Source organism: Ursus americanus, chromosome 14 (genome assembly GCF_024610735.1).
Source record: "Ursus americanus isolate L20-20 chromosome 14, mUrsAme1.1.p, whole genome shotgun sequence".
In the NCBI taxonomy this organism is placed as follows: Eukaryota; Metazoa; Chordata; class Mammalia; order Carnivora; family Ursidae; genus Ursus; species Ursus americanus.
Window position 1 is genome coordinate 36365513 of NC_142140.1, and position 26944 is coordinate 36392456.

At 48.7% G+C, this 26944-nt stretch overlaps 2 protein-coding genes across 12 annotated transcripts in view; both read left to right on the forward strand.

Moving 5' to 3' along the window:
* SFMBT1 (Scm like with four mbt domains 1) overlaps positions 1 to 5986 on the forward strand; it is a 121987-nt gene extending 116001 nt beyond the window's left edge. For all 11 annotated transcript variants that reach the window (XM_045807343.2, XM_087866973.1, XM_045807340.2 and 8 more), the window contains one exon: positions 721 to 5986. In XM_045807343.2, the coding sequence (XP_045663299.1) occupies positions 721 to 861 (141 nt within the window). In that variant the 3' untranslated portion in view covers positions 862 to 5986. The remainder of the gene's footprint in view (positions 1 to 720) is intronic.
* Positions 5987 to 8157: 2171 nt separating this feature from the next.
* STIMATE (STIM activating enhancer) overlaps positions 8158 to 26944 on the forward strand; it is a 52852-nt gene continuing 34065 nt past the window's right edge. The window contains exon 1 of the mRNA XM_045807338.2: positions 8158 to 8458. Within this exon, the coding sequence (XP_045663294.1) occupies positions 8299 to 8458 (160 nt within the window). The 5' untranslated portion in view covers positions 8158 to 8298. The remainder of the gene's footprint in view (positions 8459 to 26944) is intronic.

The following is a 26944-nucleotide window of genomic DNA, read 5'->3' on the forward strand; positions in this document are numbered from 1 at the left end:
CGAGCAGGGAGCCCGATGCACGGCTCCATCCTAGGACCCTGGGATCATGACCTGAGCCAAAGGTAGACGCTTAACGGCTGAGCCACCCAGGCGCCTCTGAACAGGCTTTTATGAATGTTACAGAGTAGGAAAACATTGAAGTTTAGAGTTAATATTTTATTTCAGATTTAAAAAGCAACCTTTATTTATTTTTTTTTTTAAGATTTTACTTATTTATTTGACAGAGAGAGAGACACAGCGAGAGAGGGAACACCAGCAGGGGGAGTGGGAGAGGGAGAGGGAGAAGCAGGCTCCCAGCAGAATAGGGAACCCGATGTGGGGCTCGATCCCAGGACCCTGGGATCATTCCCTGAGCCGAAGGCAGACGCTTAATGACTGAGCCACCCAGGCGCCCCTAAAAAGCATCCTTTAAAAAGTGGTTTCTTTTGTCACTTTCAGTAGCCAGTTACAAACTAGTTCATTCACTGAATTTCTGCAGAGCAGAAAGGGTAGAATGGATTCTTATCCTTGGTAAAAATTTTTCCTAAATTCTGAAGATTCATTAGCATGGAGGTCTGCGGGGGGCACTTGGAAGAAACTGTGTGCCACTTATGTAAAGGGGGAAAGTAAGGAAAAGAGAGCACAGGGACTTTGACACAAGCCAAAGGGAACGGGGGCTGTGTGGACTGAGCTGCCATCCATGTGCACATCATAGATAATGTGTGTTTTATGTTTTAACAGGAAATTGACGGGCAGGCCCTGTTGCTCCTTACCCTTCCCACTGTTCAAGAGTGCATGGACTTAAAATTGGGCCCTGCCATCAAACTCTGCCACCACATAGAGAGGATCAAGTTTGCTTTCTATGAGCAGTTTGCCAACTAACTGAGAAGGACAACCAAAGTGAGCTGTGTGTCTGTGAGGCTCAAATGCCGCAAATCCTTCTCGCTGCTCTGCAGGTGGAGCTGAATCAGCCCTGGGGCTCTGGGCCCTGCAGGGGTCGGCTTGCTCTCTTTGCACTTTCAGGGAAGGAGGACCCACGCTGAGGAAGCAGAAACTGCACAGAAGTGGCTCTCCTGCCAGTGGAACTGTGGGCATCTCTTGGTCAGCAGATTGCAGTTTTAACGAAAGAAAGGCTGTGAAGAGAAGACTCCTGTAAGAAGACTAAGCATTTCCAGCGGTGCGGCCTGAAAACGAAGAGCAGTCTCGGCTGCTGGAGAGCACCCCTGTGGTGGTCGTCTTTTTGTTCTGTTCCTTCCCATTGTAGATTGAACTCTGTTCTCTGCTTTCTCTTTCTTGGAAAGAGAGGACATAGCTTTAAGTCAGCACTGATTTGGGACCATGCCTAAGGCACATCAGTGCTTCATTGTCATTGTGTTTTTAAGCTTTTTTAAATTAAAACAGTTCATTTTGGGGATGATTACATGGCTCTAGGGTTTTGAATGTACAGTCACACTTTGATCCATTTTACAATCTATTCTTAGGAGTTCCTTTGTTTACTACCTCTGTTGATGATTGAGCTTACAGCCATGTATAAGGTTTTTTGTATGATGCCATTTTTAAGCTACATGAACACTAAAACTATGACAGAAGCTGGAGGGAAAACAAAAACAAAAAACACTGTTTGCTTTCTTAAAAATATCATGTGAGCACTTACACCAGTTCCTGGCCTGATCTGAGAACCTTGCTGTCATTGGTTCCCGTCTGGACCCAGCATGGGCTCCCTGTTTTAGGTGGTCTCTCAAAGACTGTGGGTATTTCTGTTTAGTTGCTCTCTCCCCATCAGTCTTCAGAGGGACTTCAGTGGCTCTTACTTTATTTACTTTCCTCTGCAGTTGTTTGTTTCAAGAGTCCTCACTTTGGGTGAAAATTAGTCGGTGGTCCTTGGACCCACAGGAAAACCCATTTCCCTTTCTTTCTGGGTGTCTCCAGGCAGAGAGTGTAGAAGCACAACAGAGAAAACATTTTGGGGGGTGATGCAGAGCATGGAGTTTCTGTAACAGTGTGTCCTCGTGTCCTCAGTGGCTGCATGAAGATTGAGAGGTGGTTAAGGATTCTGGAAACCTCTTGGCCTAGTCACATTTACATGTCCTCTTGGTGAAACCTTTAAATTGAATGTAATCTACAGTCTGAGGATTCCCACTCAACAGCTCAACAACTTGGTTTGCTTTTAGTTGTTTCTTTTGGCCCAGCTCAGGTTAACATGAAACTACAGGCAAATTTTCACTTAGGATCGCACTGCTAGCTACTATGGAACAGTAGCGTTTGCTGTGCTGTTCCAGCCGGGAGGGATGAGGAAGGAGGCACACATAGATTGCTTCCTTTAAATGGTTTGCATTGCCGAGTGTTTGGGTTTTTGGTTTTGTTTTGTTTTTTTTTTTAATTATCCTAGTTACCTGCAAATTTATAACTTAATTATTCATCGTCAAGATTTGAAAATGTTTTAAAACTACAAACTTGGTGAATTCTAAACAGCTATACAAATATAAGGTAGTATTATTACAAATTTAAACTGATTGTAGATTTTTCCCTTTTATTCCCCTCTCCTGCTCCCACCAGTTTATGGATCTTGGCAGACATTCTGTGGTCTGCAGCCTCTCTTCATTGGATTATTTATGAACCACCTTAACTCAAGCGCTCCAACCAAACCGTATATTAAAGCATCAATTCTTTGCTTAGGTTACTACCAGATAGACCTGGAAAGAAGCGTCATTTAAGTAAAAGTTAATATGTTTGAACTTAGCGATCTGTTTTTTAAAAATGTAATTTTATGCCTATGGAAGAGAAGCATATATGAGATGCTTGGGAACAATTAGTGTTGAGTACAGGGTCTTGGGGGAGGGGGTGCGTAACTTACATAATTAAGGTTCCTGAGAGCTCAGCAGTTAAGGCACTAAAGCACAGGGAGTTCCTTGAAGAAGATCAATGTTTGTTTTATTTAGGGAAATGAGATTTACTTCCTATGAGAGGGAATTGACCAAATGCAACAGTGAATACGTTAAGTTGTCCCTCTTTTGCCGTCTCCAAAACCATAGGTTAGGGGGCAAAGCCCCTGGAAAGGTGAAGCTCACGGCCCTGAGTCGTCTTGAATCTGGGTATAGTCAGTCAGGGCTCAGCGGGCTCCTCTGTACCGTGATTATTCAAGCTCAGCTTTCTCCTAGAGAGAAGCCAACTCTAAGTTGGGTTTCCCTTAATATTTCTTGCATTCTCAAGGTGATATACAGTTTCTCAGGCCACTGCATTAAAGAATTATATACCCCACCCCCCACTCCCATATATTAAATAAGAGAAGGTAATTGGGAATTTGGCACAGGGCTTTTTTTTTTTTTTTTTTTTTAGTAGAAAATTTAGACTCCATTTCCCTCCTAAAGCTGCTGGGGCTTGTCTGGACAACAGTGACAGTCTGATTCTGAAACAGATTTTAAACCTGATAATAACTCACCATGTTGGGGTAAAGTGTTTGTATATTACACGTGAACTTTGTTCTTTAAACATTGATACCCTCTTAAATTTCTGAGAGATACATTATGAGGGGCTGCATTTGTCTGAATTTCAGCTTCAGCTGGTCCACAGCTGCCTGAGGTCAGGAAGTACTCCATGATCCATTTTTTGATTCTGAATTGACAAACTTGGAAACAGGTGAATGGACTGTATAAGGCTCCTGGACCTTGAAGTTGACCGACCACTATTAGCCTATGTTAGTGTGTTAGGGAAACCTCTTATTGTACATGAAGATGTGCTGTGACATTTTGACTGTATTTTGTGGGCTTCTGGGAACTGTGCTGTTTTCCTTTGTAAACTGCCCTCATCATTCTCAGTGGAAGGTGAGTTGAGGTGTCTAATGCAGGGGATGCATTACTGGGGCTTTACCTATATCTGCCTTTCTTTGGTGATGTAGGTGGCTCCCGGCATCTATGTTGTGGATACATGAGGTCAGGGAAGGATACTTAGCAACCTCTGGAAGAGAGTGGCTTCCTGGTAAATATTTATGGAAATATGATAGAGGCAGACATGGAAAACCAGCTCAGAGCTTGGCCTTTATATGCCTCTTCTCCTGGAGGTAGTTCTTCTCACAATGAGAGAGAGGGCCTTGGACCAAAGCTTCCTGAGGACTTGAATATATTTTACTGACTCTCTTTTATTAATCCCATCATTAATGTGGTACCTGAATAGAGATTAAAAGCTTTAGGAGGCCTTAGCTAGAGCAGGACCCAGAACCATTCCCCTCTCGCAAGCCAAAAAGTATTTCTGAGGGACACACAGAACGTCAGGAAATTGTTAACAGTAGGTAAGAATTATCTAGATGGGAACTTTGGGAAAACGCACAGACACATTTACTTGGCACCTATCACCAAAGACTTACATTGAACACCCCATTCACTGGTTTGATTGATGCCCACAGAAGCTCTGAGAGAGATGTTAGGAGCTTAGTCTCAACAGTGGAAGCACATGCTGGGTTTGAACACTGGTCCTGTGTTCTAGGGGTGGTGGGTATGTGTGTGTGTGCGTGTGTGTGTGTAAGTTCAAAAGTGTTCTGTGTTATCATTTGGCCTTAGGAAGATGAAGGAGAAGACATCACTAACAAGTGAAGTATAAATCTCAGTGGGAACCACGGACCCCCTTTTAAAATTTGAATGTCTTTGGTCCTGGTTCCACTGTAAATAACCATGTGTCATGGTCCTGATGCTGTCTCAGAAACTCTGTAGAACAAAGTTTCCTGCAAAGCCAAAAAGAAGTCAGTCCCTTTCATGCGGTTGTAATTCTTCCATGACTTGATCCACTTCACAACGTTCTGTTAGTGAACTTTGACGATTCTCACACCTTGTGTAAGAATATGCGTACTTCGGAAATTTGCATCTATCCAAGCAAGCCACCTTTGGACTTGGAGTTTTTGCAGAAGAGTTCTACACTCAAACCCCAGTCCAAGGATCTGGTTCTAAGCCTTCTCGCTTGGGGTGTCCTCTGTACTTGTTCCAGACCACAGAGGTGGCCTTGTTTCTGAGGGCAGCCTGCAGGGTGAAGGTATAGAAGGTGGTGGGCAGTAAATGCACTGGAGATTGTCTTGCTTCTGGTGTTTCAGAACTCTTAGGTTTTTCATAAGAACCAGCAAAACCAGGAGAGGGGGAATGGAGAAATAGGCCTAAAACTCCCTCCCTTTACGTCTTTTCTGACTTACACTGTTTGGGTTTGTCCTGGTGCTATGGCCTATCACAAAGGACTGTTTTAAAAGAGAAACAATCTACATACAGCCTTGGCGGACAAGTCCTCAACACCAGCAGTCAAGTGTGGACCCTGAGCTATTTTGGGGGACAAAGGATGATACCGCCTAGTGAGATGATGCCACCATTGCTGATGGGGGTGCCTGTTCTCAGGATGTGTGGAAACTCAGTCTTGAAGGGTTTCTACATGGTTTAGTCAACCAAACTGCATGCCTAGCTTGGCAGAATGGAGGTGGGCAAAGAGTGCTGGAAGGAGGAGGGTAGGCTTTAGGGGTAAATGAAGTCACAAAGCAGATGATTGAAGGGCCCATACGAAGTTTAGACAAAGTTAAAACTGGACAGTTACTTATCTCCTTTCGCAAGAAGGCTCTAGGGAAGTGTAGTTCAAATGCTTCTTTTGAGATTTTAAAGTGTTCATTTCTTTTCCTCTTCCTTTCTTCCTTTTTTTGGTTGAATATTCTCTAAAGACAATCAGAGGCCTGCTAGGGTGGGACTTCTGGCTGGTTCCAGCACGCCTTAGGCCTCTTTCTGATACTAACTTGTTGGAACTGATGCACTTTGTTTATGCTATCCTTTTTTTTTTTTTTTTTAAGCTGCTTGTTTGGAACAAAACGAAATGCATATTGCATTGTATCCTTCCTGCTTGCTGTTTTTCTCTTAATTTTAAAAGTTATGCATTGAGGATGAAGTATAATTAAGGAGAAATATGCACAAGAATACCTATTAAAATAACTCCCATCTAGTTTGGTGGGTATAACTTCAAGGGATTAAAAAAAACTATTTTGGATGAATATTTTGTGTGTGGTTTTTTGTTTTTTGTTTTTGTAAATAAGAGTGTATAAGATGTGGTATATTATGACAGTTTTAAGTGGTTGTAAGAGAATTAAAACAGGTCTTAAGCTACGTTTAACTTCATTTGACAGCGAAGAAGACATCTTGGCCAGAGTAAATCCTTCAAAACTCTTTCCAGTGGGGCCTCAGAGTCATCTCTGAAAGGAGCAGAAGGTTCCTTTCTACATCAATAAAATGTACCTTTCCAGAATTCTCCCTTCTCTCCTGCTGTCCAACCCTCTGGATTTGGGTACTTTTTAATTGCAGTTCAGGAAAGGTAGGAAGAGCAGACTTTCCCCACAGCGACCTCGCTCCTGGCATTGGGGAGTCTGCCCCTGATCTCAGAAGAACGTTTGTCTACATTTGCCTTGCTACAGCAGCAACGGGCCTTAAGGATCCCTCCACATCTGGATGTGCAGAGCAGTGCTTTGTCAAAACCTTCATTCTTCCGCTCGGTGTGCAACTTTCCTTAAGCTGCCTGTATCTTCAAGCAACTAACAGTCTCCTTATACCCAGCCCACAATCTCTCCTGCTCTAAGTACATGTCCTCTCATTTGGTTCCCTCTGAACATGGACTGTAACTGTTGAGCATCCCCATAAGAGACTTTCTTAGATTTAAAGACAGTAATGCAATTTCCCCTGACCTATTTATTTTCTTAACCTGATTTTGTGTATTTTCCCATGTTCAATAACTTGTGGAGAGTTTTAAATTTTATAAATTAAAATTCAGTTTAATTTAAAGAAGTGTTGCCATGTTCTCTGTGCCAGGTAGTATGTCGGATTCAAGGGCTAATAAAAACCAGTTCCCACCCTCGGGAGGCTCACACTCAGCTGTGAGAGAGAGAGAGACGTGTACAGCCATCTAATGGAGCAGTCAGAAAAGTTCTAGTAGAGCAGTATACACAAGGTCATGTGCAAGCCGGCCAGGGAGAGGGAGGTCAGGTAGGCCTCAAGCACGAGTAGCATTCATTCAGATAAAAGGGAACAGAGTACATGCAGCTACAATGCCATTTAAGACACAGGAGGTGTGAAGTGCATTGTAAGAGAAGGACTAGAGAACTGGCTCTAATGAGCCAGTAGCATTTTTGTTCTCTGGATAATCAGGTTAATATTCCTGTGAACCCAGAAAGCTTTTGTAAGCATTTAGCCCATTGGGATTCCTTGGTGGATATTTTTTAGGGAAACTCTCTAAATACGGTTTTTCTTGTTCCACAAATGTAGCCCAGTGTCTACTGGAGTAATACCATATGTACATGCAGCAGGAAGGCTAGGGACTGGAGAGCACCAACACGAGATGTCCGGAGAAAAGCCAGAGGGGGCTGGGAAGGTAGAAGGGAGAATAGGCACTACAGGCCCTCGTAGAGGTAGAGAGCTGGTCCCACGGAGTCAAAGGGTTAAGGTGGGAGTAAACGTGCATGTGTGGAGGGGGACCTTAGAGATTCTGGCAGTTGCCAACAATTTGGCTTTATGAAGCACGTTCAAAATGAACAAGATGGGGATATGTTCCCATGTTTTCAGTATAAACGTTGTATATTTCTAAATGACAGTGATTGGATTAAAATGACCATTTACATAATGTTTAGGGAAGAAAAAAGTCGACTAGGGCCTGATTGACGAATCTAGGAAAAGCTTTTGGCCACAATATTCGTACTAACAGGGAAAGTAGAAGGACGCCAAACGTCTGGATTGGAAGGAACATGCCTGTGTGCAGAGTCTTGGATTGTTTTCCTCACCGCCTCCTTCAGAATAATCTAGGCTGCTGAAAATGCAGATTATTTCGCCCTGTCTCAGAACTACTGAATCGGAATCTGAGGGTGGAATCCAGGAGTATTTTTAATAAATTCTGCAGGGTATGAGGGGTTCATCTTGGAAAAGAAAAGAATTTAGTCGCAGACGGTCCCGGCTCCTGCCTTCCCGACCTGGAGCTCGGGGTCCTTGGGCTCACTCGCATCCGCGCAGCCCCGCTCACCTGCTCCGCTCTACCTGTGGCCTGGACGCACGACCCCGCCCCCACGCCCGGCCGGAGCCCCGCCCGTGGGGGGGGCGGGGAAGAGCTGGAGCAGCTGAGGCCCGCCCCCACGCCCGGCCGAGCCAATCAGGCGCTGCGGTCTCAGACGTCGGGTTACGCGCGGCGGCGAGTGGGCCGCGGGGCGGAGGTACCGGCTCCCGGCTTGGACTCCCGGCCCGGAGCTCGGCGGCGCGGCCCCCGCAGGCAGCGAGGCCGGGCGGGCGGGCTGGCCGCGGCGCCCCGCGCCCCTCCGCCAGGCCCGCCATGCAGGGCCCCGCCGGGAACGCGAGCCACAGGCTCCCGGGCGGGCCGCCCTCCACCGTCGCGTCCGGGGCGGGCCGCTGCGAGAGCGGCGCGCTCATGCACAGTTTCGGCATCTTCCTGCAGGGGCTGCTCGGCGTCGTGGCCTTCAGCACGTTAATGCGTGAGTCCTGGACCCCCACCCCTCCTGAGGCCCTGTGGGACCACCGCAGGCCCAGCCCCGCCTCGGGGAACCTCCTGCCTGAAGAGTTAAGGCCTGGGGCTCCGGGCCCTGTGGCGGGGGTGCCTTCTGCCCGCGAGCGCAGGCTGGGCATTCCCAGACTAGCGGGAGCTCCGTCCCCCGACCCAGGGTCCTGAGTTCCTCGCCTTATCGCGACAGCCTTTAGCCAGGGGGTCCCCCCTTCTCTTCTCCTACAGCCCGCACACGCCTCTCTTCCGAGAGAACTAAAACTCGCGCCCCCCTCCCCCGCTACCTTGTCATCGCGAATTAAGGCTACTCCACTTTCCATCCTGGGGCCATGAACCCCCCAGCTGGAATAATCCTTTGTGCCCTCTCATAGAGTCTCTTCCTAGCCTTCCCTTCGCACTTTGAACCCGCTTCCCTAAATGCCCTGTCTGTTGCTAGGCTTTTTCCTGCTTCCTCACTCCGCAAAGATTTGCTGTCTCCCTTTGGCTTTTAAATCCCCGCTACTTTGCAATACCTGGACTGTAAGGCCATGCTTTGCGTTCCCAGTACTACTTCCTCCTGCCCCGCCTCCCCCTCTCCCCCCAGCTTTATTTTCTGTTTTGGTTGGAGCAGGACCCACCCAGACTGCCTTCTTTCCCCTCCTTTCTTCCTGAACAGGTCCACCTGTTCCGTATCTGTCCCAAGCTTTCCTGATTAAGTTGCATCTCAAGCCTCCTCTGGCCATTCCCCTGCCCAACGCACTCTATTACTTGTATTTAAAGTTTCCTTCCTTTCCATGCGACTAGGCAACCTAGTGGCTTAGTGGAGGAGGTGGCTCAGAAGGTCTGGAGAGGTGGCAGAATTCCTGTGCTAAGTCCCCACGGGCCCTTTCTTGAGAGTTTCCTGATGGAGGGGAAAAAGCCCCAGATGGCCCCTCTGGAGAACTAGAAGTTCCACCCTGTTGTCAGGTGTGCTGTGCGTTTGGGGTTGTGTTGTTTTCTTGGTGCACGTCATTCCCTTCATTACAGTTAACAGGAGGCTTCAGTTGGCTGTGATTGCATTCTGGGGGAAGGAAGGGTTATAACGATCTGTACGGAGGCATTCATTCCAGAATGACTGGTTCTCAAAACTTCCCCACTGTGCTCACATGGGCAGAGTGGAAAGTTTCTGCAGAAAGTATGCTCCTTCGCACTGGGGACGGATCCTGCAGCTGTGTGCGTTTGTCTTCTGGGGTGGAGTTGCTGGCGTTACAGCTTTGCTTGTCATAACACGGGGCTTGTTTGAATGAATTATCCCAGGCTTCATTCAGGTAACCCCAAAGAGGCTGTTCTGGGATGACACTTCTTCTCGTTGCCTGGCCTTGATAAATCTTACCCCAAGTGCCCGGCTGTATATGTTTGCCACTTTTTCTTTCCTTTTTAGTCTCTACTTGTCTTGCTATTTTCCCAGCTGAACAAATACCCACTTGTTTCCACAGTATTAATTTATGACGACTTAGCCAAAATCAGCTGCTGACTTGGGGGCATGAACTGTATGCATGTGTTTTCAAGACACCGTGCGTGGGTCCCCCTCCCCTCCCACTTCTGTCCCCTCCATCTGGTCTTCCTTTCTCTCTGAAGGAACTGCAAGCTTACTTTGCGTTTTGTTCCCTAACTTAGGATTTGCTATCCTAGCTCTGGCTATTTCCGTGGATTTGATTGCTGCTGATGGCCCGATTTATTCTTGAGAGCTTGATACTCGTGGTTCAGGGAGGGAAATATGATTATGGCCGGACAGAATTGCTTGTCGCTGAGAAGTGTGCCAGGTCGCCTGTGTTCTGAGTGACGGCGCTGGCCCTGGAGTCTTCAGGGACATACCCACTTTGCTTAATCTTCAGTGCGAGCACATGTGCAAACCCCACTGCGGTGGGTGCTTTCTGTAGGCAAAGACCAGACTACAGAGTGGCCTTTTGCTCAATGTAAGTCTAGATGAGGAGGGTGCCTGTGGAAATGGGCATTGGCTCCTGGGACAGTGATGAGTAGGAGAGACGGGGAGAAGGGATGGAGGGGTGAGAACTGTGTCTACCCTTGCTTATCTCTTCAACTTGCTGGTTCTGTTCTGAGAGCCACGGGGCTTCCCCATTGGCACTGTGGGGTTGAGGAGGGAATCTCTCAGGGGCTGCATCACATTTTGCAGTGACTTTGCTGGGGATGAGGGGAGAGGGTGGAGGTGCTCTCAAGGAAGTGCATCTGTGAGCAGTTTGGTTTGCCTGGGCTTTGTCTTCCAGGCACAGCGTCGGTTCCCCAGACAGGCAGAGCTGCTGGCAAGAGTGCCAGGCTCCTGTGCCAGGTGTCCACCTTGCCGCCCTTGAGGGAGGTCTCGGTGTGTTAAGATGAAGCCTCTCCATCCTTCATCAGTTCCACTGTTTTCTTTGTCGAGCATATTTTAAATAGCAGTCATCTCTCCTGAGCAGTTAACCTCTTTGGGGTCACAGTCTGTTCCCACCTGGGTGCTTTTGTCCCCCCGGGCCATGGGCTCATTGGCTCTCTTCTCCGACAGTTCCCCAGTTCTGCGGGCAGGCACTGGTCCATTTTCCGGGCAGACCAGCTCTGTTCCATTGGCTACACCCCCTTCTCTGCCAAACAGGCTGAGGCATTTTTCATCACTTCACATCCCTGAATTCAGTGACTCCTCAGACTACTATCCTTATGTTTCTTTTTCTACCCAGAAAAATCACTTTTTTTTCCCCCATTTACAGGTGGTTGTGTTTTTTACCTAGAGGGTTTTGTCCTGGAGGAAGACTTCAGATATATATGTACATCCGTGTGTGTGCGCACACATACGTGTACACACATATATATGGGAGGCTTTTGATTCTCACAGGATTTCTCATTCTGGTGCTTGGCTCTGTATGGAGATTTTCAGATGGTCTCAGCCCAGACGGTCGAGAGTTAAGAATGCCAGGTGATGTATGTCGCCCCTCTTCAAGTTGCATAAATACAGACTGTTACCGGCCAGCATCCACACGCATGTCTCGGTGTCGGCTAAGACAGGTCAGCATGTCTCACACCTCCCTGCGCTACCTAAGCTACCCTCTGTATGCAAGGAAAGCTGAACACATTCGGAGGCAAGCTTATAAAGGGACTTCCCAGTCTGGGTTCTCTGGGACGTCACCGAGAAGCACTGGTGTCTGAGTAGAAAGAAATGCTTTCAGTGAGGGGGCTTGTCATGACCTGCCTGCTGAACCGCTCCTCTTGTTTTGGTGGCTTTATCTCTAGTCTGCGACTTGATGAAATTGCTCAGACCAGAGTCACAGCAGAACAGAGCTGAGCACACTGTCCACTGCAGGACCATGGCCCGGCTGTCAGCCAGAGGTCGGTGTCGGCCAGCGTGCGTGTTGGCGTTTGGGGGTGTTGACTCTCAGGACGTGGGATGCATAGCAAACACAAGCCTCCTTCACCGTGCACAAAGTTCCGGGCTGAAGTATAGACAGAATCGGTTTTTAACACAGAAAGCAGTTTGAGAGGTTGGATAGACCTACCTCCCTATTTTTGTGGTGCAGATATGGGGACTGGCCAGCTGGAGAGGGCGTCCGTGTTTTACAAAAATACTGCTGACGTTGAGAAATGAGAGCTTTCCTGCGACCCAGAGGAACCTCACACACCAGTCTGCCCGGCTTTGAAATCTCAGTCTCGTGCGAGAGTCACTGGTTTCCTCACATGGTGAACCGGCCTCCTTACATGTTCTGTACGCACAGACCTGCGGGGGCCACCCTTCCTGGGGTCTCCTCTCCCCACCCTATCCCAGTCTTTACCTTACAAAATGTCAGACATCCAGGAAAGATGAGAAATACTACAGTGATAATACAGTATCAGCCCTCCACCTAGATTCAGAAATTGTTCGTGTTTTGCCACATTTGCTTTTTCTCTTTATACTTTTTTTTTTCCCCTGGCCAAGCCATTTGAAGATACGTCGCAGCCAGGATCACACTTCACCCCTAAAAACTTCCAGTTGAGTCTCCTGAGAAGGACAGTCTTCTGCATAATCAGTTTCATGATCATGCCTAAGAAAATGGATACGAAACCTTGACCATAGCACCCAACAGCCAGTCCGTAGTCACACTTGCCCACCTGCCCCAAGTCTCTTGGAAATGCAGTCTTTGAGAACCGAGCTGGTCAAGGGCCACATGTTGCATGACTTGTGTTTTGAAGTCATTTTTACTATAGAACTGTCACCCCCTGCACTCACTTGCACGCTCATTAGTTGTTTGATGACATAGCTGTTTTGAAGAGCACTGATCGCTTGTCATGGGGTTGTGTGCCGTGTCCCGGAGTTGCCTGGGTGTTTCCTTGTGGTGGTGTGTGAGCTGTTCCGTGGACCCCTGTGTTCCCTGAGTTTTGTCTGGAGGAGGTTTTAGGTCCAGGTGACCTTTTTTACAGCAGGAGCACTCCGTAGGCAGTACTCTGCTTCACAGGACGGCGTACCAGGAAGCACGAGACCTCAGGCGGCCCTGCTCTCAGTAATGAGGTGGTTTATGTGGCGGAGGGGTGAGGTCTCCGGATCTCTCCCTTGTAAAGGTACTTTTCCCCCTTTGCAATGGTTAAATTATCTCTGTGGTGGTGATCCTTCGAGATCGTGGGTATATCCTATTCCCCAATAACTTTTCACTCATTGGTCACCTGGTATGAGGGTGGGACACAGTCGTGGCCGCGCTGGAGCTGGAGATGAGGAGAGAAGGCACCTGTGTCTGGGCCCGGCACCTAGCACTCAATAAATGTTGGTTTCCTTTGCTCCCTCTGGAGTGCCAGCCACAGCCAAGGGAAGAACATCCCTTTTTCTGTCCCAGGCTGGTATTGTGTCCACAGGGGAAGGGAGGGCAGCCAACATTAGTGTGGCAGCTGGTTAGGAATCTTTATTTTTGGAGAGTTTTCAGGGTTTCTAAACGCCAATTTATCTGGTAGCGTGTATCCATCATGGTGATCTCCTCTATTTATAGTAAAAATTAATCTGGAGTAAAATCAGGGCAAGAGGGAGTTGTCTGAATTAAAGGACAGTGTGGGTTGTAGAATAATTTAATGAAATGCATTTTTTAGCCTTTTAAATGCCTCTGTTTGTCAAGTGTTGCCCTATAGGGGCCTATCCAGCCTCCTCTGCTTAAATGATCTGTTTAAAATCCTTTGCAATTAGTATAATATTTGCATGAAGATGAAGTCTCTTTGAAGGAATTTTGCAGGTGGTTAAAAATAGGATCCGTGGCTCTGGAACCAGTCTGACCTGGCTTCCATTTCTGCTTCTGCTTCACTGTGCCCTTGAGCAGCCTACCTATATTTCCCCACAGTTCCGTTTGCTCCCCGGTAAGATGGAAATAATAGTTTTTCTGGGACTGTGGGGATTAGGAAGAATGTAAAGAAGCTGGATCAGTATCAGGCACGCGTTAGGCCCTCTGCGGAGGGGGGGTGTGTGTGAAGTCATCCTCGTTGTTACCGTATTTGCATTCGAGAGTCCCACTGAAGAGCGTTTCACAAGTGCTTGAGTAACTTGTTTTCTGAATTAGGTTAAACATTTCCCTTGCTATCTTGTTTGCACAGCATCTTTACCTTTCGCCCTCTTTTCGTAGACTGCATAATAGTGGAAAACTTGAACACAACCAGCACGATGCTGGTGAATTCCAAATTAGCATGTACCCAAAGCAGGTGGCTTCAGTAGAGGCAGTGCTCCCCTCTCTTCACCTAACCCTGACCTGTGTTTTCACCTACACAGTCTCTCACGGGCCTTGAGAGGGCAGCGTGGCTACAGGTGATTAACCTGTGCCCGAGCCCTGGCCTTATCTGCCCCAGGTCCCGCAATGGCAGGTGGTGGTGCTGGCCCCTAGAGCCAGTGTCTTCCCAGAAGCTTGCTCTGTACCAGGTCCCCATTGTGCTGGCTCCTGTGCCCGGCACTTGATGTACTTCCCAGGCATCCCCGGAAGGAACAAGGACGGCGAACACCGTCCTGGTTAGTAGGTGTGGAGCTGAAATGTAAGCCAGGCCCAGCAGACTCCAGACCCTCTTAACCACTTTCCCTACCCCTGCCTGCCTTCTTTGGGCCCCTCTCCACACAGGTGCACTCTTGGAGGACCCTAACCCCTCGCTACGTCACCTCATTTTATCCTGTTTAAACAACTCTGATTTCCTTTCTTAATAATTCTTTTTTATGTCCAAAGTGTTACCTGGAACTTCAGACTCTTTTGTGGCTCTTGATAGCATGAAAGTAGACATTTGAAATGACTTACCAGTCATTTTGTGCGTGTATGAGCCCATCTGAGGTTTGCTGTCCCAGCCCGGGCCTTTGTGCAGCTCCTCCCTGGCAGCGTGAGGATGGCCATCCTGCCCGGGACTGAGCCTTCTGCAGCACCGGCGAGGGAGTGTAGCTGAGCTGGGGTTCAGTCGCTGATGAGGACACCTCTGCATGGCTCTCAGTGGTTTCACGTTACCTGCTGGTTTTCACAATTTGTTTCCCTGGTGCTGCAAGGAGTGTAGTTTATAACCTTGAGTTGGGGAGAACCCTAAGTTACCTTTTTCCTCACGGATGCCTAGAAGTGGTCTGTGGGCCTGTCAGCCTGCTCCACTACCGGGAAGTTTTCCAGCTAACCCAGGCTTTTTCAGCTTGGCACTATTGGCATTTGGGGCCAGATAATTCTTTGCTGCGGGGGCTGTCGTGTGCCTTGTTGGGTGTTCAGCAGCGTCCCTGGCCTCTCCCCACTAGATGCCAGATACACCCCCCTCCCTCAGACTGAGACAGATAAAAATGTCTCCAGACAGTGCCCAGTGTGTCCAGGGTCGGGGGGGGGGGTGCTGTGCGAGAGTTGTCTCTGTTGAGAATTACATTTATTCAGTTTGGGGGTCACTCAGTGAACTCTCAGGGGAGCCCTAGGGAACAGACTGGGTCAGTATGTGGCCCCCGAAGGATGAGAACAGTGCCCTGGCAGGGCTTGTTAAGGGCCTGGGTGCTGCCTCGACATGGACTGCTGAGACCCGCACCCCGTCCCCCAGGGGCTCTCCGCTGAAGTGGGCTGCGGCCCGGACAGTGTGAAGGGGGCTCTGGAGGGGAAGGGTGAGGGGTTCTGCCTGTGGCTGGGGAAGCAGCCATGGGGAAGCCCTCCTCGAGCACAGCACCGGGGATGAGGGTGACGCGGAAGGGACATGGGGAATGGCGAGAGCCAAGGTCCAGAGGAGGTTGTGAGCAGGGCCATTGTCCTGGGGGCTGGAGAGCATGGGACAGAGGCTCCCAGACAGCCTTCCTGTCCAGTTGCGGGCCTCTTTTCCTACAGCTTGTGCTTAAAAAAGAGGGTGAGTTAAATTATCAGGTGGCAAGCCAGCTTCTGCCTTTACCTTGTGCTCCATTTGGACTGTTTCTCTGCAAACGTTTCCTTCGAAGCAGCTTTATCATGTCCCTTTTAGACCTCAGGGGGTCCCCCTGCGGACCCCGCTGTCCAGCCGCAGAGGCACTGCTGCTAACTAGTAAAGGGAGCGGTTCGTTACTGTGAACTCACTTTCGCCGGCTGCCCTCCACAGTGCACACGGGTGTAAAGGAGGCAGGGCTGCTGCCAGCCTGGATTCTGGACAGCTGCCGGGGCGGGCGAGGCCTGGTCTGTGAGCACCGTCCCAGGCCTTGGTGGGCTGGGGCTCTGCTAAAGAACATCTCTTATGAGAAGGCCAGGTGTGAGCACATTCTAGAAATCCTGTACCTACCACCCCAGGGCTGTCAACCACTGAAATCACCTTTGTGCCTATGCTGAAAAGACTTCTGACCTGAGTCACTGCAATCCCGTCTCAGCGTCTCACAGGTCCTCCCACGTTTCCTTTGATTGAGAGTGTCCCCTTCATCCTAAAGGGCGTGTTGTGCTGCTGTCAGGCCCCGCTCGAGCTGCTTTGCGTGAGGCTGGGCCTTACCTGGGGCGTGCTTTCATGCGGGGGCCGTGGGATGGTACAGAGGGTAGGGGAGGTAAGGTCACTCAGCTGGCTGGGGCACTCAACGTAGTTTTTTCTTCTTGACTTTGAAAGACTTGGTGTTGAGTATCTATGGCTTTTCCGATCCCCAATCAGTGGTAGGTGTCAAGAGCTTTCACACTTCGTCTTTAGTTTTCTCTTTCATGGACAAAGTTGTATGCACAGTAGTTTGGGACACGAGCAGAACCAACCTTATATTTTTTTTTATATGTTCACCTTTCTCAGAGTGCTTTTCTTCCCCTTCTCTCCAGCTTTTGTTCTAATCCCTGGGCTCCTCTAGCCTCTTTTTAATTTTTTTTAATTTTTAAAAAATTTTTTAAAAAGATTTTATTTATTTGAGAGAGAGCAGAGAGAGAGGGAGCAGGGGGAGAGGGAGAAGCAGACTCCCTGCTGAGGACCCAGAGATCACCATCTGAGCCAAAGGCAGATGCTTCACTGACTGAGCCACCCAGGTGCCCCTCCTCTATTGTCTTAAGCTCATCAGTGTTCTTTAAGGGCTTTTCCATTTTCTTAGAAGACATTTTCACCTAATAATATGAAAAATGATATAGAGAGGTGAGGTGCTGGCATCAACCCCGGGGTCAGGACACGCTGGAGACGCTGTCCTGCAGAAGCAGGGCACACCGTCTCTCTTGCCCAGAGCCGAGGGCCGTGTTAGCATCTTGGCCGAGGCAGCGTCAGAGCTCGAGAGAAGGTTTTCTACTTGGGCGGTGAGTTTGGGCCCAAAATATTTGCAGGTTGTTCCAACGCAGCAGACTTGAAGATTGCAGGTCTACTGTCTCCACCGCTGCTCCCACCCTGTCTGAGCTCTGCAGAGAACTGGGGTCTAGAAGTCTGGGGAAGAGAGGCTGATGACAAGGGGCGGGTGCTGGGGTCCTGCAGACGCAGTGGAGGAGGCCTGTAGGAATGTGTTTTCTCTGTCAAGAACCCTGGTTTATAATTCTGTCCCCAGATTTCTGTCAGAAATCTGATCAATTGCTGGCAAAAAAAAAAAAAAAAAAAACTTAATGAAAGGAGAGTTAAGAAGAATGTTACATTGCCTCTCAGACCACTGAGCAGATTACATAGGGATTTGTCTTTTTCAACGTGTTAAAGTAAATAATTTACTAATACCCCAGATAGGTTAAAAAAAAAAAGTCTTCAGGGAAACAGCCAACAGACAGACTGTGGTCTTGCTATGGACCCCTGTAGTTCGAGGGCCGCTGCTGTGGATGGGACGATAGCCCACCCACCTGGGTAGCAGCTGTGCTGTAGTGATCTTGCTCCCCCCAAAATGGAGGTTTTGAGGTTGGGCCAGTGTGGACATGGCTTAGGCTGAATTTTGGTCTGCAGTAATGTGAGGCACAAGGGCGAGGAGAGGTGGTGATGGCCGTGTTGCTGTCTAAAGGTATTCAGACCCGGTGAACCATGGAACCATACCAAGGAGCTCCTCTGTCCTCACTCACGCTGGCCATAGCTGCCGGTTGTCCTTCTTTGCCTTGAACTAAGCTGGTGTCCTGGAGTCTTGCAGGACACCCAGGCTCCTGGACCTGCTGTGTCCCTTTCTGAACTCTTTCTGTGCTGTAGACAACGCATGGTTTGCCTTGTAGCCTGGGCCAAGAACAGCCATGTTACGAGACACTGGATGTGGCAACGTGCCCCAAGGCTGCTCTTCTCCCAGCCCCCGCACCTGCCAAACCCGTTCCTGCCTCTTCCCCTTACCCACATTTCTCTTTCCCCTGAATGCTTTTGTCCTTCCTTCCCACCTAGCCACATCCTCCCCAGGTCCAGGAAACTTCCCCTAATGACCTTAGCCCATACTGTTAGGTTGCAGGACAGACAGTCTGTACCGGACAGGTATGACCTCTGCCTCTCATTGGGTCTGGTCTGGCTTACTGGCCAGGCTGGTGCTGGCACAATGCTGGGTGTTCCCCACCTGGAAGCTGGTCTTGGAATAGTTCCTCAGCCTTTCTTCATCTTTCTTGGCCTTGACACTTTTGAAGAGTACAGGCCAATGGTTTTGTAGAATGTCCCGGATGGGGTTTGTCCGGTGGTTCTTCATGATTACGTTCAGGTTATGTTTTTGGCAGGGATGCTGCGTAAGTGACGCTGTGACCTCCTCAGTGTGTCGGACCCCGAGGCACCTGATGTGGGTTTCTCCCAGTACTGGCCAAGTTCTCTTGATGACTGCAGTAAGGTGGTCCTCCAGGTCTGTCCACTGTGAAGTTAACATTTTTCCTCTGTAAGTAGTAAATTGTGGGGGGAAATGTTGAGACTGTGTAAATGTAGGATCTGTGCTTTCAGTCTTCTTGTAAAGCTCCCCTGGTTTGGGAGGTCAGAGCCACAGGCTCTGAGGTATTTTGGCTGAAGGTGCTTTGGCCCGTGTTAGATCTGGCGACAGTACTGAGTCACACTGTATAGTGCTTATTACATGCCAAGCCCTGTAAGCACCTTAAATATATTAACTCATATGTTTCTCACATTAGCCACCTGAAGCAGGTGCTCCTATTATCATATTATATACTTGGGGAAACTGAGGTACAGAGAGGTTAAGTGAAGTGTCTCAGGTTTGGCAGCCTCTAAGTGGAATATTGGGATTTGAACCGGTGGTTCTCACTCCAGCACCGGGGCTCTACACTGCTCCACCTGCCTTCCGTGTGCGGGGTTCATGTGTAGTTCATGACATAGGGACACTGCTTCTCTAACCTCGGCGGACTTCCTGTCGCCTCTATGCATGGACTGCTCAATGCCATCTGGTTGCATTGTCTCTCACCCGCTTGGTTTTTCACTGAGAGCATCACTGCAGCAATTTTTGTAGGCAGGGTAGGTGCACTAGGAAAAAGCCAAAGGCTTTTCCTTTTGAGATTGCAATCCAGGGCTTACTGAAGTCAGAGGAATCTGTCCCGTGTGGATAAATATAACATGTGAGCCTGTGCAAAAGTGGATGGAGAGACTTTTGCCAGTGAAGGAGTCGCTGGTATAGAATTTGCCCTTCTTCTATAAGCAACCAGAAAACAGACCAAAACATACGAAACAACTATTTGCAGACACTGGGCAACAGGCAGCTCAGATAATGGTTCCCAAGGGACCGAAAATAATAAGGTAAGCCCCGTGGTCTCCTCTGCAACTTTTGCCGGAGGCAATTTCCAGATCTCAGAGCAGTGAGGAGGAACCCAAGCAGAGCACAGCAGCCTTGCCAAGTTGAGGAGACAGAGATGAGGAAGCCAGAGCAGTTGGAGTTTCCAAGGACAACATGAGAAAAAAGAGCTACGTGGAGGAAAAGCTCTGGACATTTGCTCAGAGGTCTCCTCAAGGCTCTTTCTGCACATGAGTCTGTGCGTGTGTGGGGGAGGGAGACGCAGGGCAAAGCCAAGAACAGCTGCTGGGAAGCTGGAAGTTGAACTACTTTCTAGGGCTGGGAGACGTTCTGTCCAGTCAGATGTGAGACTTGTTGAGCTCCGGGGACATTTGGTAGACACCTCTGAAGGGCCTCCTTATCTGAGAAAGCCACTCTCAAACTCCACTGCCGCCCTGGCGGAAAGGGCACACAGCGTGGAAACAAGCTGAGGGCGTGCGCAAAAGCGGAGCAGAACTCCAGCACGGATCTGGATGTAGAAGTGGAAACTGTAACACTTCTAGAAGGAGGCATAGGAGAGAATCTTTTGACCTTGGGATAGGCAACGATTTCTTAGGACACAAAAAGCTTGAACTGTTACCAAAAAAAAAAAGAAAGAAAAGAGGGGCCCCTGAGTGGCTCAGTCGGTTCAGTGTCTGCCTTCGGGTCAGGTCATGATGCCAGGTCCCTGGGATCAAGTCCCGCATCGGACTCCCTGCTCAGTGGGGAGTCTGCTTCTCCCTCTTCTCCTCCTGCTGCTCATTCTCCCCCCACCCAGTAAATAAATAAATAAAATCTTGAAAAAAAAGTAAAGTTGGACTTCCATCTAAGTTAAGCATTTCTGATCTCAAAACATACTGTAAGGAAAACAAAAAGATAAGCCACAGACTGGGAAAGAAATATCTGACAAAGGACTTGCATCCAGAATAGGTAAAGAATTCTATCAAGTCAGGTAAAAGTCAACGTAATTTAATACTAGGCAAAGGAGCAGAATAGACATTTCTCTAAAGAAGATATGCAAATGGCGGGTAAGTGCTCCAGAAGCTGTTCGGTATCATAGTGACCAGGGTCGTGCATGTTAAACCGAGTTGCCCCGTGTACCCGCAGGATGGCTACAGTTAAAAAGACTGACAATACCAAAAGTTGAAGAGAATATGAACTTTGGAACTCTTATATATCGACAGCAGAAATGTAAAATGATACAACCGTTTCGGAAAACTGAAAGTTTCTTATAAAGCAAATTGCACCCGGGGCACCTGGCTGGCTCAGTCAGTGGAGCAGGAGACACTTGATCTCAGGGTTGTAAGTTTGAGCCCCACATTGGGCGTAGAGATTACTTAAAAATGAAAGCTTTTTTTTTTTTTTAAAGATTTATTTACTTAGAGCACACGAGCAGGAGGGTGGGGAGGAGCAGAGGCAGAGGGAGAAGCAGGCCCCCCACTAAGCACGGAGCCCAGTGTGGGGCTCAACCCCAGGACCCTGGGATCATGACGTGAGCTGAAGGCAGACGCTCAACTGACTGAGCCACCCAGGCTCCCTTAAAAATGAAATCTTAAAAATTAAAAAAAAATTAGATCTACCATCCAACCCAGCAGTGTCACCCCTAGACATTTACTTAAGAGAGAACAGGGCTACAAAAGGGCTTGTATAAATATTCATAGCAACTTGATGCATAATTGCCCCAAACATTTGGAAACAACCCAAATGCTCATCAGCACAGGAATGGGTAAATTGTGGTGTATCTGGGCGAGGGGGTACACGTCGGCCACAGCAAGGAATGAACTAGTGATCCGTGCCGCAGCGTGCTGAGCAGAAGAACGCAGCTCAGGTATACTCTTACTGTGCGACTCCAGGTACATGAAATTCTAGAAACAGGGCATCTGTAGTGAAGAAAGCAGATTGCCTTGGAGTGGTAGGTGTGAAGCCAACTGCAAAGGAACAGGAGATAGTGTTGGGGGTGATGGCAATTAGTATATTGGTGGTAGGGAGGTTCACATCAGCGTACACAAAACTCTTGAACTATGTTTAACGTGGGTGCATTTTGGTATGTAAATTATAGCTCAGAATTGATTTAGAAGAGAAGGGGGAAAAGCCTCAGAATAATCGAACTGTTTCACAGACTTAGTTGTTCACACCAGCAAACTTCAGTACTCGTTAAAGGAAGACAACAAAATCCAAATGCTTCACAGTATAGCAATCATAACGTATGGCCTCTAATCAAAAATCACAGGTGAAGAAGCAGAAAATTATGACCTATAATCAGGAGAAAAATGAGTCAGTATAAATGAACTAAGATTGAAATACAGAAGAAAGACAATAACAAACAGCCCCAGTGACCCATGGGAAAGTATCAGAGGTCTAGCATGTCATCGGATTTCTGGAAGGGGCAGGAATCTGAAGACTAATGGCTGAACATTTTCCAGAGTTGATGAACACTATAAACACACGGATCCAAGAAGCTTCATAAACCCCAAGCAGATGAACACAGAGTAAATGACACTAAGCCCCGTCATAATCAAATTGCTGAAAACCAACGATAAAAAGAAAATTGCAGAAGCATCAAGAGGAAAAAAGACACTACATATAGACAAATAAACATGAGAACTGATAGACTTTCCATCAGATTATTCAAGCCAGAAGACAATGGAACAAGATCTTTAAAGTGCAAAGTAAAACCTGTTAACCCAGGATTCTGTATTCAGGGAGAAATATCTTTTATAAGTGAAGTCAGGAAAAAAAAAATGGATGAAGGCATTTTGAACCTTCCTTACCCAAAGCAAGTGGCTCCAGTCCTTACATACTGCCTTACCAACTCAGCTCCTGGGCCCTTTTTTTTTTTTTTTTTTTTACAAATTTTGTCCACTCTAGTTATAATCTCAGGGGTTATGTCTGATGGTAGGAATTACATAAGTTGGGGAGAAATTGAGCTGCTTTCTTAACTTCAAAAATTACCGCCACCACACTGACGAGCAGCAGAGCAACAGCGTGGCTTTGGGCTCCAAGAGGCCGTACGTGTGAAATCACGGGATCCCAGTGCATCCTTTCTGTTGTCTGCCCTGCCGCAGCGCCAGGCCCTCGGCGCTTCTTGGTACCCCTCCATGGATGACATCATTTGGGTCCATGCGCCCTTGTCAGCAAACTTCATCGCACTGATAGGATGCCCCCTTGTTTGGGTGAGTGGGAAGCTGCATTTAGCTGCAAACACTTTCTCGGTTGTTGAAGTAGAATAGGGGAAGCTCCTGTAGGGTTGGACAGAAACACTGCTGACTGCTTCTAGTGCCCTGTTCACTTTTCCTGCCTTGGAGGATGGTAGCTAGCCAGGTCAGCAGAGCGCGTGAGCCTGTTGGCCAAGACGGAATTTTTGCAACCGAACATCTTCAATCCCTGCCTCCCCCTGCCCCCGCCCCGGAAAGGGTCATCTGTTCCACATTCAGTGAAAATTTCCTGGAGCGTAGAAGGGCACAGGACAGCCAGCCTCCATGACAGACCCCAGTGATCCCCACTCCTGATAAGCGCACCCTGTGTAGTCCTCTCCCACGTCGCGTCAGGGTTAGTCTGTGTGACCCACAGAATATGGCGGAAGTGTGATGGTGTGTCGCTTCAGAGATTAAGTCATTTAAAAACTGCAACTTTTGGGGCGCCTGGGTGGCACAGCGGTTAAGCGTCTGCCTTCGGCTCAGGGCGTGGTCCCGGCATTATGGGATCGAGCCCCACATCAGGCTCCTCCGCTATGAGCCTGCCTCTTCCTTTCCCACTCCCCCTGCTTGTGTTCCCTCTCTCACTGGCTGTCTCTATCTCTGTCAAATAAATAAATAAAATCTTAAAAAAAAAAAAAAAACTGCAACTTTTGTCTTGGGCGTGCTCCCTCTGGGGTCACTTGCTCTGGGAAAAGCCAGCTGCCATGTCTTGAGGACACTCAGTCCTTTGGAAGGACCCACGTTCACTGTGAGGAGCTGAGGAGTCCAGCTAATAGCCGTGTGTGTGAAGCCTGTCAGAAGTGGCTCTTCCAGCCCCAGTCAGAGCTTCTCATGGTTTGTAAGTTTGCAGCCTTACAAAGAGACCATGAGCCGGAACTGCCCAGCTAAGCTGATAATAAATGTTCAGTGTTACGTAGTGGTACATAACTAACATAGCGGAGGTGAGTATGAGAAAAGTTGAGACTTGATCACTGCTCTCCGAGAGTCTATGCTCTATTTAGAAAGACCGATCACTTGAACGAGTAACTCATGATTCCAGGTTTATAGGCTGAGTGGCCCGACGGTCGATTCAGGTATATCTACGTATTGGGTGGACAAGTGAGAGCTTGTTTATTGGATGGATTTCACCTTGGTGAGTGGGCTGAGTCCCCAAAGGTGGTTGAAGCAGGCTCAGAGATGCCAGTGAACATTCCCTCCAAGATGAGAGTTGGCTGCTGCTTTAGTCTTAAGGGCCCTAGAGGGGCAGTTCGCCACTTTCTGTTTGCCAAGCCAACCTCCTTGCTCACTGCTTGTATTTTAACTGGTAGGAAATCAGAGTTTCTACAGTCTACACTAGATTGTTGAACAAGATAAATTTCAGACTAATTTGTATAATGAGCCTTTGAGTTAGGTGTGGGAGGAAAACAGGGACTGCTAATTGAAATGGAGCCTACTCATTCTACTCGCTCATGACTTTTTACACATGTTTGGTCTTCTTAGTATCATTTTTATAAGGATACACTTGATGGATCTTCCTTTTCACCCCTTTTTCAAAGATACCGAAACCCAGGGAGCACATATTTCAATGCTAAGAGAGAGGAAGTGCTGAAGTTCTGGGTCGTATTTAGTATATAGCTTTGTTCTACAGAGTCTTTGTTTGTATAGAGTCTGTGTTCACTGCCTAGAGCATCAGTCTCTCCTTAGCCACCTGCTCTTCCCTTGCCCCTAGCGTATATGTAGGCGTGGTCACCTGTCCCCTGATCCTTGTGTTGAATTGTTTTGGTCGGTTCCTGACAGAGTGCTCTGCTCTCTTTGGTTTCTGTCCTTGCCTGCCCACATGAGTGGTACAGCCTCTGGCTTCTCTTGCCATGGCATCAGGTGTGGTAAGAAGCTTATTACTTAAGTCTCGTGCAGGTAGCTTGGTAGACCAGCAAGCCCAAAGGAAGTGTGCTCCCTGGCACTGTTGCTGGGTCTGAGGACAGCGAGGGCCCTACGCCTCCTTTTCTCCCAGGGCCTCATGAGTTGTGTCTGACCTTTCTCATCAAGAGCTGGCATAGGCAGGCTTGTTGGAAATGGTAAATAGCAGGGCCAAGGCATTGTGATTTTCTAGAGATCGATTTATGTTCATTCTAGACTTCTAAGAAGGCTGGAACCAGAACAACACAGTTGTGAGCCAGTCCCAAAATAGGAGCCAGCAAGCCCCTCTCCAAAACCCAGGATGCTCAGGCGGCTTTCCCTCAGTACCTGTAGCTGTGGTTTTCGGCACCGTTGAGGAAAGATATGGAGGCAGACCTCCCTTTGACTTGCTCTTCAGCCAAGCCATCCGCCTAGCCTTCATCCCTGCGGCCGCTCACTCCGAAGCCTGTGCAATGGGACAGGGGATGCAGAAAAATTTGCAGGTGCCTCCTGTGCCCGCCATGCCATACGCTGGTAGTCTGTTAGTGCTCTCACAGAGGGAGATTGGAGCGGTCCTAGCAGGCAGGTGGACGGAGTGAGCGCTGGGAGTTGAGGAATTCTAATCAGACACAGACCCGCCTGTCCTAGGGCAGCCTGGGGCTCCCCGTCCTAAGGGTCGTGGTCCCTTTACGTCGTTCCTTGTCCTTAACTGGTGTACGGACTGCTCACGTGTTCCTCTCACCCCCATCCACTTGTTCTATGTGGAGAAGAGGAGGAATCGCTGTGAACACAACCTAAGGCGCGTGAAGCATCCGCCAGGCCACTCTGGGTAGGATCCCCCCGCCCGCCAAGGAGGACTTCGGATGTCGGAGCTCCCAGGGGCCTGATGATCTGGGCACTGAAGGTCACAAGCCCCCTTGAGGTCAGCTTGTTATTGGAGGGTGAGGGCTTCCTCAGCTGCTCCCTGCCCTGCCCCCTCATTCCCAGGCTTTGGAGCTAAGGAAATGAAGTCTGTTGCTTTTCTTGTGCTGAGATTGGTTGGTTACCTTGGATTGCTGGAAAAGAGAAGACTCGGCGTGCTAACTGCGCCGGGTTGAGATGCTAGGGAAAAGGTCTTAAATGTAGTTTTGTGACTCTGATAATCAAGAGAAGAGCTGGTCTTCTATTAATTTTTCTGCTGAGGGAGCTTATTAATTCACTTCCACTAGTAAAATTCAAAGGTGAAGCCCCCTCCTGTCCCAGCTGAAGAGCCTGCTGTCGGGTGAATGCGTGGTTCTCTCACAGGGGACAGCCATGCCACATGACGATTTGGCAGCCTCAGCCCAGGTGACATGTGAACGCTCTGAGATTGTTTCTTGTTCTCCAACTAAGGGAGGTGATTACCTGTCTTAACAGGTTAGTACGAGCATTAAGTGAGCTGGATAAGTGAGCTGGAAAGGTGCTTCACCCGGTGCACAGAGGCTGCTGAATAGATGTGAGCTCACCGAGGCCCACCTTGGCTCACTGACCTCCACAGCAGGGGATCCTGAGGAGGTAGGACAGTTCACACCCTACTGTCGGTTATTAGAATTGGAAAAATTCAGGGGACTTAATGCAAGACTCCTGGGCAGGCGGAACTGAAGGGACTTGCAGCAGGTCAAAGACTGAGTCAGCACATGAACCCAGCATCCTGCCTCCTGGGCCTTCGTCCTTTCCCCACCACTGCCCAGTCCTGTTGCTATTTCTTTGCCTCCTCCCCACGCCACCCAAACACGTTTACGGAGGCTCATTGGTTTGTCCAGGGAGTCAGTTCCAGACTGTGGCATGAGAAAGGGAACTCTTCTGTCCTGTAAACTGACCTTCCCAGCTAACTGTGCCACTCAGCCATGACAGCCCCGGAGTACAGAACCTGGAGCAGCGGCTGGTGGAAGGTGGCCGAGGATTGTGGTGATGGACGAGGGGGTTGCACACTCTTGGGAGAGGCAGGGCTTTCACCCTCCCCACTGCGTGGGCTGGCCTGAGGCGCGGGCTTGCCCAAGAGCCTGATCTGTACTGCCGGGAGGCCAAGTGGTGGCAGGAGCAGCCTCAGGCAGGGCTTGACAGGGACCTGGGAGGGCCTCAGACAGTGTGGCCTGTTCTGTGTCCTGAGGAACTTGAACAGCCAGGCCTTCCCAAGATTAACCTGAATTAAGACTTGACTTGTTACCCCAAGCCTTGAAATGATGGACCATGCATGCTTTGTAGACACACACTGCTAGCTCCCTACAGTGTAGGGTGAAGTTCTTGACTTGTTTGTCTCTCTGTATTTAAATTTTCTGAGCTAGTTCTCTTTGGGAGGTTGTTCTTGACTTTTGATAATGCTGTCTGGATT